The sequence below is a fragment of the Heloderma suspectum genome, chromosome 5 (genome assembly GCF_057233095.1).
Source record: "Heloderma suspectum isolate Gila_16-S chromosome 5, 16-S_ref, whole genome shotgun sequence".
NCBI lineage: Eukaryota > Metazoa > Chordata > Lepidosauria > Squamata > Helodermatidae > Heloderma > Heloderma suspectum.
Genome location: NC_139462.1, coordinates 91,425,473 through 91,444,876, shown reverse-complemented (window position 1 = coordinate 91,444,876; position 19,404 = coordinate 91,425,473). Strand labels below are relative to the sequence as shown.

At 40.9% G+C, this 19,404-nt stretch overlaps 1 protein-coding gene across 3 annotated transcripts in view; it reads left to right on the top strand.

Annotated features, from left to right (window-relative positions):
- ZDHHC2 (zDHHC palmitoyltransferase 2) overlaps positions 1-18,575 on the top strand; it is a 56,720-nt gene extending 38,145 nt beyond the window's left edge. The window contains exons 8-13 of one of the 3 annotated variants that reach the window (XM_084856679.1): positions 3,346-3,478; positions 3,580-3,706; positions 3,832-3,924; positions 7,415-7,527; positions 10,370-10,447; positions 18,159-18,575. In XM_084856679.1, the coding sequence (XP_084712805.1) occupies positions 3,346-3,478; positions 3,580-3,706; positions 3,832-3,924; positions 7,415-7,527; positions 10,370-10,410 (507 nt within the window). In that variant the 3' untranslated portion in view covers positions 10,411-10,447; positions 18,159-18,575. Of the gene's footprint in view, positions 1-3,345; positions 3,479-3,579; positions 3,707-3,831; positions 3,925-7,414; positions 7,528-10,369; positions 10,448-10,618; positions 15,702-18,158 lie in introns of those variants that run through there. The other 2 variants (XM_084856677.1, XM_084856680.1) reach the window with 2 other exon arrangements.
- Positions 18,576-19,404: the final 829 nt, after the last annotated feature.

Sequence of the window (19,404 nt, the reverse complement as noted above, 5' to 3'; positions counted from 1 at the left end):
AGTGCATTGCAGTAATCTAACTTAGAGATTACCAGAGTATAGACAACTGAAGCCAGGCCATCCCTGTCCAGATAGGGGCATAGCTGGGCCACCAACCAAAGTTGGTAGAAGGCACTCCATGCCACCGAGGCCCCCTGAGCCTCAAGTGACAAAGATGGCTCCAGGAGGTCCCCTGAGCTACAAACCTGCTCCTTCAGGGGGAGTGCAACCCCATCCAGAACAGGTTGAGCACCCTCCATCCAATCAGGAGAACCACCCACTAACAGCATCTCAGTCTTTTCTGGATTGAGTTTCCAATTATTAGCCCTCATCTAGTCCATTGTCACAGTCAGGCACAATTTAGCACATCCGTAGCCTCACCTGAAGATGAAAAGGAGAAATAGAGCTGTGTGTCATCATCCTGATGACAATGTACTCCAAAACTCCAGATGACCACACTCAATCATTTCATGTAGGTGTTAAATAGCATGGGGGACAAAACTGACCCCTGTGGAACTCTATATTGGAGAAACCATGGGGCTGAGCAATATTGCCCAGGAACCACCTTCTGGAGCCAACCCTCTGAGTAGGAGCAAAACCACTGCAATGCAGTTCCTCCCACTCCCAGCTCAGACAATCAGACCAGAAGGATACCATGGTCGATGGTATCAAAAGCTGCTGAGAGATCAAGGAGAATCAACAAGGTCACACTTCCCCTGTCACTTCTGACATAGATCATCATACAGGGTGACCAAAGCTGTTTCCATGCCAAAATCCAGCCTGAACCCCGACTGAAATGAATCTAGATAATCAGTCTCATCCAAGAGTGTTTGAAGCTGGTTGGCAACCACCCAGTCAAGATTCTTGCCCAAGAAAGGAACATTTGCCACTGGCTTAAAATTATTAAGATTTTCTGGGTCCAGGGAGGGTTTCTTTAGGAGTGATCTCACGGCCGCCTCTTTGAGGTGGCCCAGGACCACTCCCTCTCACTAGGAAGCATTTATCACTTCCCTGGCCCAGCCAGCTGTTCCTTTTCTGCCAGTTTTTATAAGCCAAGAGGGGCAAGGATCCAATACGGAAGTGGTTGCAAGAACCAGTCCAATCACCTTGTCAACATCCTTGAGCTGTATCAACTGAAAGACATCCAAGGAAACTGGACAAGGCTGCGCTCTGGACACCTCACCAGATTCACCTGCTATAACAATGACGTCTAAGTACTGGCAGATTCAAGAGATTTTATCCTGGAAGTTCCTAGCAAATGAATTACAGCAGGCCTCAGATGTGTCTACAGCGTCATTAGGGCCAGCATGTAATAGGCCATAGACAACCCTGAAAAGCTCCACTGGGCGGCATATGGAAGATTGAATGGAGGCAGCAAAATGTTGTTTCTTTGCCACCCTCACTGCCCATGAGTATACCTTATCATAGGCACACATCTGGGTTTGACTGCACCTACTAGGAGTTCTTCCCATCTGTACTCAAGCCATCTCCTATTTTGTTTCATCGCTCTCAGCTCTGGAGTACACCACAGAACAGTATGAGCTCTACTCAGGAGAGGGCACTCAGGAGCAATCATGTCAACTGCCCGGATCATTTCTGCATTCTACAGATCAACCAGTGTTTCGATGGGAGAGCCAGCCATATCAGTCAGAAAGCTCCCCAGAGCCCTCTGGAAACCATCCGGATCCAGTAGCCTCCAGGGGCAGACCATCTTAATAGGTCCCCCCCCTTGCAGAGGTGAAAAGCTGTCATAAGTCTAAACCTCAGAAAGCAATGATCTGACTATGATGGAGGGACAGGAGCAAAGTTCAGATCACCATCTCCATGTCTGGTTGAGGAAACCAAGTCTAGAGTATGCCCACTACATGTGTTGGGCCAGTGACGTGTTGGGACAGTCCCATGGTTGTCATGGAGACCATGAAATCCTGAGCTGCCCCAAACAAGGTGCCCTCAGCATGAATGTTGACATCTCCCAGAACCAACAGTCTGGGGGATCTCAACAACGTACTCAAGACCACCTCCATCAGCTCAGGTGGAAAGTCTGTCGAGCAGCGGGGTGGGCAGTGCATCAGCAGAATACCCAATCTGTCCCACTGGTCCAACACAAGGTGCAAATACTCCAGACCAGTAGTCAAATGGACAGGGAGCCTGCAGAGGGAGAATGGTGGAATCATATATATACTCCACCATTCCTTCAAGGTACACAGGTGGGTTTTCCCCATTTTATCCACACAATAATCCTGTACCATAAAATAGGTTAGACTGAGAGAGTGTGACTGTCCCAGCATTACCCAGTGAACTTCATGGCTGAATGTCCAGTCACCTGAGCCAAATGCCCCAGTGTTGTCTGCTAGGGCACAAGGACTCTCTATTCATTTAAGTTAAGAGAGCCTATACATTGTGCACAAAAAGGAATGCACATGGGTTCACCTCCCTCATTGAAATTAATAGAGATGCTGTTCCAAGTGATGTTTAATAGACATTTTTATCAGGGATACTGATCAGCTGCTCTGTAGTTGAACAGATGGTTAAGTGTTTGTGGTGGACTTTGTTTGCTAATTCCTCTAGATCAATATTCTCCAACCTGGTGCCTTCCAAATTTTTGTACTGCAACTCCCACCAGCCTCAGCCAGCATGGCCTGTGATCTTGGATGATGGGACTTGTAATCCTAAATATCTGGAGGGTACCTGATCAGGGAAGGCTGTATGAGGTGACAGACAATTGTCAGTTTTTGTTAAATTGGTTACATATTTGTTTATCTTCATTACTTCTGACATTGTAAGTAGTATAACATTTTATTTATGTATTAAATACATATCTCATCTTTTCACCACAAATTGTGCTCAAGGTGGCTAACCCAATAAAATAAAAGATAAAATACAAAATTATAATCAAAACAAAAAATCAAAGCAATTAAAATGCATCAGTTGGATTTGATGGCATATTCATACCTTGTTTACCCATTCTTTATTTTGGGAGTCTTTCTCATCTTCCAGTATATGGTACAACATTCCTTGCTGCTGTTATCGTATGAGGAGTTATCAGTCACTCCTATCTGTGGTATTCATATGTCAACAGAAATATCAAAGATTCCAGTTTTACAAATATTCTACTAATATCAAATAATTCCTTGGCAACTGAACATCTGCAACAGATCAAATGTTCCGATTTCTTTTTTAAATTTCTGACAAAGGATTGTATGTACCAGTTATTTTAAACAGTTTTTAAGATATGATATACTAAGAAATCATTGTTGACCTAGTGGGTTTTTTTAATTAAATATATTCATATATCTAAAAGATCATCCTGACAACTGTTTTCCTTCCTTCCTTCCTTCCTTCCTTCCTTCCTTCCTTCCTTCCTAGAATGGTCTTCCTGATACTCAAGCCAAGTTCCATATTATGTTCTTATTCTTTGCTGCAGCCATGTTTTCTGTCAGCTTATCCTCTCTCTTTGGATATCACTGTTGGTTAGTCAGCAAAAATAAATCGACGTTAGGTAAGGAATCACAATTTTATTTTGTTAATTATCCACTCTATTCTGTGTGGTGTGGGTGCTGCTTTGGCTGTGATAAGAATGTAAACATCTTTCTTTTTCAGAGGCATTCCGGGCACCTATTTTTCGTCATGGAACAGATAAGAATGGGTTTAGCTTGGGCTTCAGCAAAAATCTAAGACAAGTCTTTGGAGATGAGAAAAAATATTGGTTGTTGCCAATTTTTACCAGGTATTTGAAAGAGAATTGTTATCAGTGCTAGTATGAACCAAATCATTTTAAAAACTAATGCTTACATTGAAATTTTGAAGTTTTTAATGTTGTTTGCCTACATAAAATATTATTTTTACTTTCAGCCTAGGAGATGGATGTTCCTTTCCTACCTGCCTTGTTAACCAAGATATTGAACAAGCTTGTACTCCCACAGGACACAGTGCTGCAAGCAAAAAGTAAACCTACATTTATTTCTTGTTAAATTTTCTGCTTACCTTGTTTATTGTATCTTACGTATTGCTTTGGTAGTAGTCGTATATACATTTACATGTGCATTGGCATAGAATGGTATCATAAGTAGGATTTAGGGCATATAAATAATGGCCCCTGGACTGCAAGGAGGTCAAATCAGTCAATCCTAAAGGAAATCAACCCTGACTGCTTATTGGAAGGACAGATACTGAAGCTGAAGCTCAAATATTTTGGCCACCTAATGCGAAGAGAAAAGTCACTGGAAAAGACCCTGATGCTGGGAAAGATTGAAGGCAAAAGGAGAAGGGGATGGCAGAGGATGAGATGGCAAGATAACATCACCACTGCAATGAATATGAACTTGAGCACACTCCGGGAGAGAGCGGAGGACAGGAAGGCCTGGCATGCTATGGTCCATGGGGTCACGAAGAGTCGGACACGACTGAACAACAACAACAATCCATAGATATGTGATTATACATTTAGAGATGACCATAGATCGCATTCTTCAGGATGACTTATAAAAGTGATTTTATAAAACACAAAATCCATGCTTTTACAGGGAAGACAACATTGCTTATGTAATTACACATACTTACCTTCATGCAGCACATGAAGAATGCTACACTGTGGCAAAAATGACATACCATATGAATATTATATGAACTGGCTCTTATCCCACTCTCTCCTCTTCTGTCTTAATGAGTAGCTGCAAATCTGCAATTTGCATCTCCCTGACACTTCATTCCTACACGTGCATCAGTAGCCCCAACTAGCATCTTAAGGCACTGCTTTTCATCAATCATTTTCCAAGACAGTTGGGAGAATCAAAAATGAGCAAAGCTGTGCCTCATTTTTGGTTTGATCTGTTACTCAGGCGTTGGACCAATGCCATAGCCAGAACATATGTTATGTTAGGCAGTAAAATATCATAAACAGGGAGCTTTTTGATTTAGGGCTCACTTTTATGGCAATGTTTGTAGAATACTTTGCACAGTATATGCAGTAGCTAAAATATAAGATGGTTTTCTTGGTGTTTATCCAATTTTGCTGCTGTAGGACAGGCTCTACAATGTCCCATAACTGAAAGCATGGGCTGCAGTGTTATAGGAAAGCCATGTGATAGCTCTGTATTGAGTCACTGAGTCTGTGAAAGCTGAACCCTTGAAATGTGAGCTTAAAGAGCTGTGGTGCGGTAGTTTTTTATAAAATTAACATTATACTACATATAGCCAATGCCAGGTTCCATAGAATGATCACAGAGCCTATCATGTCGTGCTAAGAGAAAATCACGGAGGAACATAAGCGCTCTGCTGGATTAGACCAAACACCTGTCTAGTCCAACATTCTGTGGTCACCCAAATGCCTGTTGGAAACCCACAAGCAGGACATGATGGCATCCTCCTGTATTCCCAACAACTGCATTGCACAGTGCCACTGATACTGCAGGTATCATGACTAGTAGTCATTGGGAGCCATATTCTTCATGAATTTGTCTAATCCCCTCTTGAAGCTATCCAAGTTGGTAGCCATTACTACATCTTGTGATTGCAAATTCCATAGTTTAACTATGCATTGTGTGCATAGAACTTCCTTTTATCTGTCCTGAATCTCCAACCACTCAGCTTCATCGGTTGAACCCAGGTTCTAGTATTATGAGAGAGGGAGAAAAACGTTTCTACCCACTTCTTCCACACCATGCACAATTTCATACACCTCTGTCATGTCCCTACTTACCTGCGTTTTTTCTAAGTTAAAAAGCTCCAAACCTTTCCTCATAGGGGAGTTGTTCTAGCCACTTGGTCATTTTGTTTGCCCTCTTCTGCACCTTTTCCAGCTATACAGTATCACTTTTGGGGTGCAATGATCAGAATTTTACATAATATTCCAAGTGTAGTCGCACCATAGATTGATATAAGGGCATTATGACATTGGAAGTTTTATTTTTTATTCCTTTCCTAATGATCTATGGATTTTGCTTTTTTCACAGCAACCGCACACTGGGTCAACATTTTCATTGAATTATCCATGACAACCCCAAGATCTCTTTCTTGGTCAGTCACCACCAGCTGGGACTCCACCAGCATATATGTGAAGTTAGGACTTTTTGCCCCAGTGTGCCCCAATATGCCTCACTTTGCACATGCTTACATTGAACCACATTTGCCATTTTAATGCCCATTCTCCCATTTGGAGAGACCCTTTTGGAGCTCTTCACTGTCTCTTTTTGTTCTAAACATCCTAAATAATTTAGTGTCATCAGCAACCCTGGCCACCTCACTGCTCACCCCTAACTCCAGATCATTTATGAACAAGTTAAAAAGCACCAATCTCAATACAGACCCATGGGAGACCCCACTGTTTACATCCCTCCATTGTGAGAACTGTTCATTTATTCTCACTCTCTTCTTTCTGTTGTTTAATCATTTATTGATCCATAAGATGACCTCTCATCTAATTTATTTATTTTTAGAATCTTTATACACTGGTTCCCATTTTAAAAATCCTGAAGCAGTTTACAGAAAAATATAAAACAACGCATCATTATAATAACAGCAATATTTAAACTAGTTGATGGTTCGGAAAAGTCGGAGTCCCATGACTGTTAAGTTTGTGCAGGAGTCTGTGGTAAGGGACTTTGTCACCAGCCTTTTGAAAGTACCAAGTAAACAATGTCTACTAGATCACTCCATCCACCATCTTGTTGACATTCTGAAAAAACTCTAAAAGGTTAGTAAGACAGGACTTAACTTTTGCAGAAGCCACATAAGAAAATTCTCTACCTTCCATTTATTTGCAGTTACATATCTTTTTTCTCATGAACTTGAGCACACTCCGGGAGAGAGAGCAGAGGACAGGAAGGCCTGGCGTGCTATAGTCCATGGGGTCATGAAGAGTCGGACACGACTGAACAACAGTTTTTTTTCTCACTATTATATTATTTTCATTAGCCCTCAATAAATATAATATAAAACAGGAGAGTCTCCACGTTATGTTGGTAGGGTGGTATAATTATGGCTTGATTCATGTTATGGCTTGACTTGTTGTCAGGAGTTTATATTAGATTAACTGAAAAATGGCCTTATAAAAAGTTTTACAAGGTGCTTAAATGTTTACAAGAGATTAACACTAATAACACAAGCCTGGGAGTTTATCTCTTCTTGCTTCAGCAAGAGTAAACACAAATCCATTCCTTATATGCAATGCACTAGCACACTATAAAGGCCTGGTTAAATATCCATGTGAGTATAAATTGACAAATCTACAAATGCAAAACACCCAGTATGGTAAGTAAAGTATTACTGAGCTGTAATACTGACAGGGTAAAGAGTGACATATCCATAATGAAATTCCTTACCCTATGTCTAAATGTTATTTATTCATTTCATTTATTCATTCATAAACATCCTAGTGGTCTTGTATTAGTGCAATTATATCTTTGTTTTTCTTTCAACACTTCTTATTTTCTAATAGTGAGAATAATCATCATTTTCCTGCTAAGCCATTACGAGACTCCCAAAGCCACCTTCTTAGTGACTCTCAGTCTTGGATAGAAACCAGTGCAAGTATTGAAAAGAACAAACTGGGTAAGAGATTATTATGATTTTTCTATACTGAGATTTTTCTTTAAGGAGGACTGGCTAAGGCATCAAACCTAATTTCAGTCAGGTGTAAAAAGGAAATTTCTGTACCTGTCAAATTGAATACTGCACGAGGAATGTTCACATACTTTATAGCTAAAGGAACTCTAATTTGAAAACTGCAAATTCCTGGGCAGACAAGTAGTGAATCAAAAGGAGGGGAAGGCTGGCACCAAAAAGGGTAATGCAATCTTTTAACTAAACATGCCTGGGGGTAGTACAGCTCAACTTGTCCTTGTAAAAAAGGGTTTCCTGTATTAAATGATGAGTTGGTACCTCCCTTACACATTCATGCACCTTAGGACACCGGGGCACTTTGAAGTGTATGTATGTCCAAACACAAGAGTTACTGGGAATATGGGACAGCATTTTAGTGACATACTTCCTTGTGATAAGAACATAGAACCCTGGGCAAGCCATTGTTGGAGTTGTAATACCTCTTGTGCTAATTCCTGCACAGGGAATATTTTTGCATAGGGGCTATCCAGTGCATTTGTAGATGCATTGGGGTTTTTACTGCCCACAAGGTTGCTTGGTTAGCCCCAGCATGCTACAATCCAATCCTAGAAAACCTACACCTGCTTTTTAAAGCTTGGGTCCAGAGCCCTGTTTTGCCAAGCATGGCTGGTTCATAACGGGCATGATGAATTAGGGAGGATTAACATCCCTCTACCTGTGGTTTAGAGGGATGGTTGACATATTATATTGGCTTTAAAAATCTCTCTATCTCAGCGAGTAAAGCAGGGGTGGGGAACTAAATTGGGGTAGAGGCCAGATGACCCCCATTGAACCCTCTATGGCCTGAATGACATCAGGAGGTGAGACTACAGCCCCTGAAATCATTTGGTTCCCGGCTGCAATGGCACAGAGCAAAACTGCCCCAACTGGATTAGCAGCCAGAGGAGTGCTCCAGCCATTGGCTCAGTCAAGGATGCTTCACCTGCGATACATCCTCATCAGTAGGGGTAGCCCCATGTGGGTGAATCCTGGGGACTTTGCATGCTGCAATTCATCCCCACAGGGACAGTATGTGAACAAACTAAGCCAGTGTTGGGAAGAGCAGCTTCTCCCAGCACCACCCAAGTCCCTCACCACCCACATCACTCACTATTATCTCAGATTAGAGATCGGAGATAACAGTGGGGATTCCTCCAGGGGATTGATGTTGGAGCCCTGCCCCTGAAGAAATCCATGGAGGTTGTGCCAGCTGGATTAAACCTGGGTGCTGGATGTTCCCCATCCTTTCAAAGGTACAAAGATAGCTTTACAACTGTCCACAAACATCCACAATATATAATGCCTCTGATTACTGATGCGTGGACCTGCCTAAGTCTGATCTGGAAGTAATCGAAAGCAAACAAATTCATTTCCAAGTTGTTTATTGGATATTAACAAAAGTAATTGGGTCAAAGGAAATTGGTTCTGCTTCACAGTGATGAAGTCACAACAGTGTACCAGGGCCTAGGGGCCTCAGTTCCTGCTACAGTCTTCCTGTGAGCACTTCCCACCATTGTCTCATTACACTTTCAGGAGGGAAATCTTTCTAAAACAGCATGGCAGGATTGAGGGTCTGAATGTTGCAATGCATGCTTGCTTGGTGCATTGTCCAATGACTCTGAGAACCAATGAAAGTGTAGATCCCGTGGTTCCCAGCATCCAGGGCTTCTGTTGTTGCTGTAGAATTTCTACACTCTCCCCCCACACACACACACGCACGCACATATCTTGGTAAGTTGCACAAAGTGCAAGCAGGAGGCAGTGCAGCAAGTTTATAGAAAAGCTGCAGCAAAGACATGAGCAAGTTATAGATCCATATCTGATCAGGTTGGACACCAGAAGACCTGAGTCTGAGAAATAATCTGCATTAGTGCTTGATTCATTATCAACAATACTATAGCAGTAAACCAGCATAGTGTTTTATCTACCCTTGTTTACTACTTTTGAAGCATACATGATCAATAAATAAAAAATGATCACCAGTACTATTCCCTTAAACATACATACAAGGTTTGCTGTGGGTTGTCTTCGTAACACTAAACCATAGTTATTGTTGTGTGTGAACTAGCTCTGTGTGGACAGAACCGCTATATATGCATCAGATCTGCTTTATCGTTATTACATTACCAACAAATTAAAGTGGCATAGGGATAAATTCTTGCCTCCGTGGCATTAAATGCCCGTGTGCAAAGACATTGTAACTGGTTTTCAGTTAAGTTAATGTAGGGTGAAATTTACAAAGCACTTGACCAAACATATTGCCAGATATCATGTCAAATCCTTACCGCAATCTCTGTTCCATTTCAGGCAGTATCCATTGCTCTTTGCATCACATATATGACTCAGTTTGCCAAATCCCTAGTGCTTAAATAAGCCACGATGGCTTGTTTAACTGTAGCACATGCTGAGCGCAATTTGTATAATCACCTGCCCAGGTGCAGCTTGTCATGTCATCCAAATCTGGGTGGCATGGCTTGTTGAAGGGAAAAACAACCCTCAAATAATTGTTGGGCTATTGATGGGTTAGCTGAGGGTTGTTTCCCCCTCCAACAAGCCATGCCGCCTGGTTTCGGATGACACAACAAGCCGTGCCTGGGCAGGTGATTAAGTAAAATGGCATGTCCCATGGCTTAAAGAAGCTACTGTGATCATATGAACCAGCCCATTGTGTAAATCAAGGGTAATGCTAACAACTGTGTATTGAAGAGACATAGAATTCTGTTGATGAGCCTCTTTAGTAAAACCAGAAAGTTAAGAATCACTTTTTAAAGCATTATTTTATTTCCTATAGGTATGAGCAATCCTGCACTAACTATGGAAAATGAAACCTAGTCATGCAAGTAAAAGAGAGAAATCCTGGGTCTTCAAAGTAAGTTTTTTTTTAAAAAAAAGTTTTGCTGGTTTCTCTCTGAATTCATTCTTTTGTAACTTTCTATAGGTCATGTTATGCATGTCATTAGGGTGTGGAGACATGAAAGACATTAAATGAGCTACCCTGCCTTTGTTTTTCAAACTGGTGTGCTTTAATGCTTTCTTGTAGTTCAGAATTGTTGAGGAGAGGAGGAGGGATTCCTCCACAACATCAGCACCCATCAACCAGGTGTTCCAGTCCACTGCTGCGTGGATATGCCCAGAAGATATTTCAAGATCTACTTTAGCTGTCTCCCTATCATCGCTTGAAATATACGACCTGTTGTCATCTCCTACGTGTATAAAGAATATTCTGGTTAACACAAAATATTGCTAAAATATAAAAGGGAAGTCTTGAAAATTACAGGTTGGGAAAACAGGAAGTCAAGACATACAGGGCAACACTTAGTCCTTTGCAGATTATAAGGACAGTTTTTACATTGGCACTGATAGCTCAGATGAGTGTAAGCTCTTTAAATACAACTTGAACATGCTCTTGCAGCAATTCTTGAATCTTTAAGTCTTGCCTCCAGTTTCCAACTGCAAGCTATATTTGTCCCTGGGAATATACTGTCATCTTTGATCAGTTGGTTGGATAGCTTGCTCGTTGATTGGGTATATAACGACTGGGACATATTTTGATTCCTACCTTCAGCTGAGACAGCAATACAGTTTTAATTGTAAGCTAACCATAAACGTGGGCAAGATTGGGAAGGGCTTTGTTGTTACTAACATAATCACTTCTGCAACACCCTTAGGATCACCTACTTATCACTAGGATATAATTTCCCTTAATTATTATTGGAGAAACAGAACAAAACTCCACATTTAATTTGTGTATGTGTAAGTCAAGAGCATGTATTTATCATGCTCAGAGCAACGTTTTGTGAAACTGTAAATGTATGATAGCTTACTATTTGGTTAATCAACCTTATTAGAAATGTTTGATGTTAATATTTCTTGAGAATGCTTGACTTAAAAAGCTTAACCCAAGTTTGCGCCTGTAAGAGGCTCTGTTTTAATTACACTACTTTTTTCTTAATTTGATTTACCATCCTTGAATTGCTGCATTCCTCATCATTACCCTGATGTACATACAAGGAGATGTGTACTATCATGTAGCACTCATTTTCACACTAATTGCTGTGATTCTGACTACACTCTGTTAAGCCAAGTGGGCCTTTCAGAGATACATTTTAAATGAAACAAAGTCATCAAGGCTTTCAGGATAGTTTTCGTAGGATCGGTTTAACAACAAAGGTTAAGACTGTTTCAGAAGTTTCTGATGCCAAGGAAATAGCAGTTTGACAAATAAGCTTTTATCAGTGCCTTTGCATGCACGATATGACAGATGAAATTATATACATTTAATGTATCACATAAAATGCATTATGCTGTTTACATAAGATAGGTGGTCATATCTAATATAAAAATGGTTAATAAAAGTTGAATATATTATTAGCTAAGAAACGAAAGTGAGGAAATTGTACATCTCACTCAAGGGCATAGCTGAGAAACAGAAACTGTAGCATCCAAAGTCAGTTTGGCAGTCAGTGTAGATTTTTATATAAACACAGTACGGTATAGATCTGGCTCCATGACTTATTTCACAGCTGCAGTAGCACTGTTTCAGAAAACCATTATTTCCTCTGCCTGTAGCCAAGTAAATAGACTTTCATTATTTCAAAATGATTCTTCTGGGTGGTAAGATTCTATTAAATTCAGATGGTATGATGTCTCTATGATGATGTCATTACAATTGTAAGAGTGTGGATTTGAAGGGACTTTTCCTCTCACATTTTAATCCATATGAAGAATCTCTGCAGGCTTAATCACCAAAAGTGCCAGAATAGAACCCCTGTGAGTTGGGATATTTGAGAATTTTATGTGCTACAGCACATGGTTTTACACAGTATATGTAGGCATTTTGCAGTCCCTAGTTTCCATAGTATGGTGTTCTAATTACCTTATATCTCTATTCAGACTTGGAAGTGGTCACAAAATCAGAGGGACAAAATGGCAAAAACTGCTACTTCTATTGCTTGAGCATAATACACAGTGGCTTGTTAACCCAGCCGCACCTGCCAGCCAGATTTGCCTAATTACACTCGATGACACAGCTTCAACCAGGGTGGCATAGCTTGTTTGAAGGGGCAGTCACCATCAAATAACCTTCAATTGTTTTGGGGTTATTTGAAGGTTGCTGCTCCCACCCCCAACAAGTCATGCCACCCAGATTCGGGCGAGATGGGAAGCTGCACCAGGGAGGGTAATTAGGGAAATCCAGCCCTCACTGCAATCATGTAGACCTGCCCATTGTGATGTGTTTTCTTGTTCTGCAGGACTGTCTTGAATACTTACCAGTGTTCATTAGAATGTGTATAAACTGAAGGGAAACACTGGAATTTATTAGAGATCACATATACCTTACAGTATTTTTCAGTAAGATTCAGAATAGCAAAGGACATTTTAAATTGGGCTCTCAGCACTGCTGTCTGACACCAATATTTTCTAGAAAGGTGGAGTTCATGCAAACTATGAGCCCTCTGGGTGAGGCTGCATTATACTTGTTTCCAGCTGTCCAGATGTCAGGCAGAAAATGTAACATGTGTAACCTAGGAATAATTCTTCTGCGCTTCAACCATGACCATATTACCCTGTAAATAAATTCCACTGATTCTGTGAGGAGTGGGACTTCTAACAAAACTGTATGGTACTGAGGAGTGAGGGAGTAGTAGCAGTGGAATGGTACTGATACTAAGTAGAGATGTAGGTGTGAAGCCTCCCCGTGTGTGACAACATTCCAGACAATCGGTACGATTTCTTGCTTGTGGGAAAGCAAATATTATCAAACCCCCTCTGTAACATTATTGGAGAAAATAATCTGTTCCATTACCCCCTGCTATACACCTGGACTTGGCAGTTTACAACTTTGACTTATAGAAAACTAGGAGCATCACCTGATAAAAGAAATTGTAGTCAATTAATTGTATGAGATTGTAGATGGATTCAAACTTATTTATTGACTTTGTATAAACTTGTACATGGATAAAAACAATAGTTTTGAAGGAAGAGGCATGCTCTGTTTTTAGATGATTCAAGGCTTTCTTTTAGAGGTATTTCCTCCTACGCAAGAAAACAGGGAAATGCCTATTAAGATACTGCTTGCTGTCTACTGTGTTTCTAAGTACTTGTGATAAAAATGTTAAAAAAAACCCACTAATCTGCTATCCTAATCAGCCAGGACTCTTTGCTTTCAGGTGGCTTATAGTGCAATCCTATACACCAGGAGCGCAGAACCTTTGGTCCCTTGGGACACCCCAATCCAGCCTGCACAGGTTCTTGGGGTTCCTCCAGGGGGTGGAAACCCCAGCAGTGGAACCAACACTGTTATCTCTGATCTCAAATCAGAGATAACAGCAGAAGAGTGGGGGTGGGGTGCTGGGATTTACCCACATTGGGGAAAGTGTGGGTAAATCCCACACCTGAGACTAAACCCGATCGAACCCAGCAGGGCTTATGCCTGAGGAGACATGCATTTGCTTGCACTGAAAAAGTTATTTTTTATTTTAAAACATTTATACCACAGCTTAGCTTTGAGGCATTCAAGGTGGCTAGGACTGGTTTAATTTATCTATTAAACATCAAAGCATTACTACTCAGACCACTAACTTAAACTGATCAAGGGCCAAGCCTCCCAAATGTTTCCATTGATGACCTAGATGCTGCCAGAAGTGTTCCAGTAAGCTCTCTCCAAAGCTTTACAACACCATGTCTTTAAAAGGATTAACAGTGTAATGAAAGAGTTCACTGGTAGCACCAGTGCAGTTTTTACTGTTCCTTTTTCTAAGTTTCTAGAACTAGTTATTTTTCGATGCTTCTACCACACAGGGAAAAGGTCACCTATCTGATTGCATCCTCTCCAACACAACCCAATACCTTTCATAGGAATTTTAATAATCTTGATCAGTGTGTAATATTAGCTGAACAGTATTTTTAATGAAATTTGTATTAACAGAAGTTGAAAATGTTCCTACAAAAAAGCTTCATAGAATACTGCCAGTCTCTATTAGAGATGATTTTATTTTAATGTTGACTGATTTCTAATAGGACTTATTGTACAGCACATATGTGAAATGAAAAGGGGAAACAATAGTAGAACTCACATATGCAACATGCATGCAGGCAAAGCTAAGACTTGGGGGAGGGGGGATTACAAATTATCAACTGTACAGCAGGATGGGCTTTCCCCATCTAACAAAATACAGGTTGCTGCTATAACTTCATTGGCCCATTAAACTCCATACAAGACCACAGTTATGGACATCCATACAGTATTTTTATTAAGTGAATAGATTTGATCAAACATTATAGTTTATATGTTATGGAGCTAAAACCTGAACTGCTGCAAACCTCATATACATGACATATGGTTCATATCTGCATGAAAATATCCTATTTGATATGACCACTGGGATATCTGATCTCTCACTCACACACAAAATCCATCAGGTGTTTAATAGGTTTCTGCCGACGAGAGCTATGGACTAACCACGGTCAACACACTGTGTTGTGAAATTATTGCCACTAGCTGTCACCATTTAAATCCTTACAGCCTTTCCAGATGGCTATTCCCCTATGTTTTGTAAGTAACAGTTGCACTACAATTCACATGGGGACTGTTAATTCCTATAGGAATCACTACTACTCTAGGGATAAGTTTAGCAGATTGTAAATGGCACAAAACTAGCAACAGCGGCACCTTCAGACTTGGGCTAATTAGTACCCCTTGTGTGAAGTATTCCCTCAAACACACATTTCATATTTGCTGGGGCAAGGCCAATTCGTTTTATTTCTCATATAATTTTTCTGCAGTTTCCTCAGATGTGCATTTGCCTGCAAGTAAACTCATTGAATGTGCTAGAGATCGTAGCTACTAGACCCAAGAACTGCTGTAATCTTCTGAAGGCATATTTCCCAGTCCCCAAGAGCATGGGAGATTGCAGCCAGCCCATCAACATGATCTGTTACCTAATCTGTTGATGCTTACTCACACAAATGCATCCTCAAGGATAGCTGGGAGTGCTTGTATAAATAAATATTGTCCGAACCAATCTTTAAATGATTATCAATGATAACTAAGCAGATTGTGTAATGCTAGCGTTATCCATTTAGTTTTACAGCACAATTATGAGATGTGATGTACCTATACCAAAAAAGAAAAGAAAAAAGGGACAGAGAATAGAATGATAGGTAATGGTCACTCAGTGGGGCTGTTCACCCAACACATTCACCCACACTCAGTGATTGAATGTGGGTTGTTTGTTGAACCGTGGGTTAGCGTGTTGTGTGAACACAGCGCTTTTTCGGCAGGGTGGGTTACTGTGTTGTCTGACTGCAGTGTGGGTTGTTAGCCTAGGGAGGCTGATTAACTATGCAATGTGGCTTGTTAACCACCCTGAACAACAAAAAACACCCCCCCAAAAAAAAAACAAACCATGGGTACTCAAGGTGGCTTGTTCAAGAAAATAAGCCACACTGCATGGTTAACAAGCCACCCTGGCTGCATTCAAACAACATGCTAGCCCATGGTTCAGTGAACAACCCACAGTTCAAAATAACCCACACTCAACCACTGAGCGTGGGTTAGTGTGTTGTGTGAACAATTGTCTCACACCCTTGTAAATACTAGAGTTTTTACACAAGGAAGGGTTTAAGTCCCAGAGGGAGCAATCCTTTGGGGATAGGCAACCACCTATCCAATGTAGGGCAGGTGGAGCGGGAATGGGATCTTCTCCACGTTCTGGCTGCCCTGCATTTGTGGCTAGACGGCCCATTTCAGCTGTTTAGCCGTGGGACTTCGGGTGGGGGGAGGCCAGACAACACATAGGAAGCATTGTACCACATGTCCGTGCTCCTCGCCCCCAGGAATGCCCCCTTTTGCCCCACTCCACGCTGGTCTTCCGAGTGCAGAGCCTGGGAATGATCTGCACTGCCTATGAGGGGGAGGGGGAGAGGAGGGTTTTTTCCAAGAACTGACCTCAGAGCACGGGCTCCAAGATTGTTCGGTTTTCAGGAACCAATCCTATGTCCAGCAGCCATAAAATTGTGCCCTAAAGGGTTTTAAAATATTGCCTGAACGTGAGAACAAAATAGTGAATATTATCAAGCTCAGTTTTCAGTATCAGTTAATTGGCAACTTTAACTTACATAATGGCTCATTTCGGTACTAAAAACTGAGCACTAATATTAGAATCTCTCCTAGGTTCTTAGATTTTCTCTTCTTAAGGTAACTAATTGGAGAGCACTGCTTTGCAATGCTGTTACCATTTCTTCCCTCTTCCATCTTTAAACCTGAGCACCAATTTAATATCAAAATGAGATCCCTATCCATATATTTGATTGTCAAGAGAACACACACATGCAGAGGGGGAAAAACACTTCCAAGGCCACCACACCCCTTTAGACTTCACTTTGGAGAGCATGATTTGTGCCTAAAACATTTGACAGAACTGAAGGTTCAAATTAAAAGAGCAGCAAATCTATCAAACAGGTCAATGCATACAATGCAAAATGTACAAGCTTTATAATGCTATAAATGCCTATTCTATTTAAAATTGGTTAAAATGTGTTAATTTTGAAAACTCAAGGACATTTATAAATCCTCTATATTAAGAGCTAGAATGCAAAACTAAGAACTAGGGCAGGCATCTTTCTGCTGTTTTTGTATAAGAGCTTTTAAGATTCAGATTTCTGGGTACCACTCCTAATGCAAATTGTTGTTTTCATAGAAGAAAGTCAACTCTGAATTAATTGCAGTTTGAACTACTACGGAAGTAGTTCCTGGGGTAGAATTTATTCTTATCCCTTCTCAGCATTGGCGCCAGTACCAAGGACCACCACTCTGGTAGTGGAGAACTACATTGATTCATTTATGCACCACCAACAGTAATGATTGGGGCCCTTATAATTTGCATACATGAAAACTAGTTTTGAGGCTGCAATCCTGTATGCAGTTACTTGGGAGTATGTCCTGTTGAACTCAACAGAACTTCTTCTTAGACATCCATAGGATTGCAATGTAAAAGGATTTAGTTCTGATGCTAAACTAAAAAAAATAGCTATAACCTTGTCAAACAAGAATTCTCTCAGCAAAGTCTAGAACAAACCATAATACTAAGATTATTGAGGAGCAAAAGCCACCAATGAACACTAAACAAAATACAGCTCAACCATATTCTGCATTACATAAGGAAACCATTTGAAATAATGAAAACTCTTATTGATACTGTATGTAAACAGGCTCAGCCTAGGTTCTTTTACATTCAAGAAACAGCATTTAGGTTATCTTTGATACCAAATCTAAAGCAGGGGGTGAGGAGGAGAGTGAGGAAAGCAAGAAAATGAATTGCATTTTTTCTCCACAGCTGTTAGCTCCAGTGATTTAACTGGTTACTCTGTTATTACATTGCTTTACATGGATACCAGGTTCATGTTTACATATAGAACAGCTAGGTGAAGACAATTATTGTACAGAATGACTGGTGCAAATTAGCCTTTTGGAACTCAGGGTACTGTGTGGACAAACATTACTTCGCCTACAAGGAATCAGTTCTTGAGGACACAGATGACATTACTCCATACTCGTCATTTCGTTTGCTCCTCTTCAGGCTTCATTGTTTCAATAACGTTGGCAAGACTTTTGAAGCAGAATGAAGATTCCTAGCTTCCAACTGTTTTGCTTCAGAATGGCTTTGATGTATCAATCCGTTCATGAAAAACATTCCCAACACTTGCTTGCCTGAGTGGATGTTGCTAAGAAGCAATATTGTACATAGCGACAGGTCTTGCACCGAGTGGAAGAGCTTCTTGCTTTGCTTTCTTTTGTACTCTGTAAAGCAGTATTACGTATTTTTGTATCATATTAACTTGCTGCTGGAAAACAAATTAAAAAACAAATGACCTAAAGCAGTCAGGCTTTCGATTTGAGAACTGGAATGTGTGTGCAACAAAGCAAGTATTGGCACTGAAAATGTCTTGCTTCAAGTGGCTGGCATACAGAATAAAAATATGCATATCACACACGCATATACTTGGTACAAGATTTGTCTGCTCTCTCAGCTTATAGATGCCCTAGGGCCAAATCAGCCTGTTAGGAATAGCAGCCGCCCCCTCTCCCAGTCCAGAGCAAGAAATATATGGAGGGAGGAGTGGTTGCGACATGTCTTGCTTGGCAGTCCACAGCTGTGATAGGGCTCTGGCCCACCAGTGAAACTAATTGGAGACTGAAGACCTAGAACCGTGTCCTAGACACTATCAACCTTTGACAGAAACTGGCTGGGGAATGCTGGGAGTTGTAGGATGGTTTTCTGTCTAAACATGCATAGGATTGCACCCTTACTGGCTCAACATCATTTCCAGTGTATAAAAGACGTTACTGTTGTATAACACGTGATGTAAGGCAGCTCACTTGCAACATAGTTGTGCATAGCCTTTTTTGGCTGTCAACTATGACCACCGCATATTCATCACTGCCTCTAATAGAAAGCTGGATGGCTACATCAGAAATGAAGGGAGTGCAGTTCATCCCAGAAGGATTTGAACAAGCTGCCCTTGGAGATACATGTCTAAACTCATTTGGCACAAGCAACTCGAGGGCCAGCTGTTCAGATTCCTCTGGGGAAGACAGGCATTTTGACTTATGGTACCAATTCCACTATCTGCTTAAGATTTTTCTTACAATGCAGCCTACTTATGGTCATTCTCTTAAGAACTGTGTAAAAAAGTTTGAGTGAAACAGGCAATTCATCTGCTGTATTGTCTGGGCTTGACATGGGGGTCCTGGTTTGGGATATTTTGTTTTGGTCATCTGCAAACGGGCCTATTATAGCTGTGGATTAACACGGAAGCAAACCT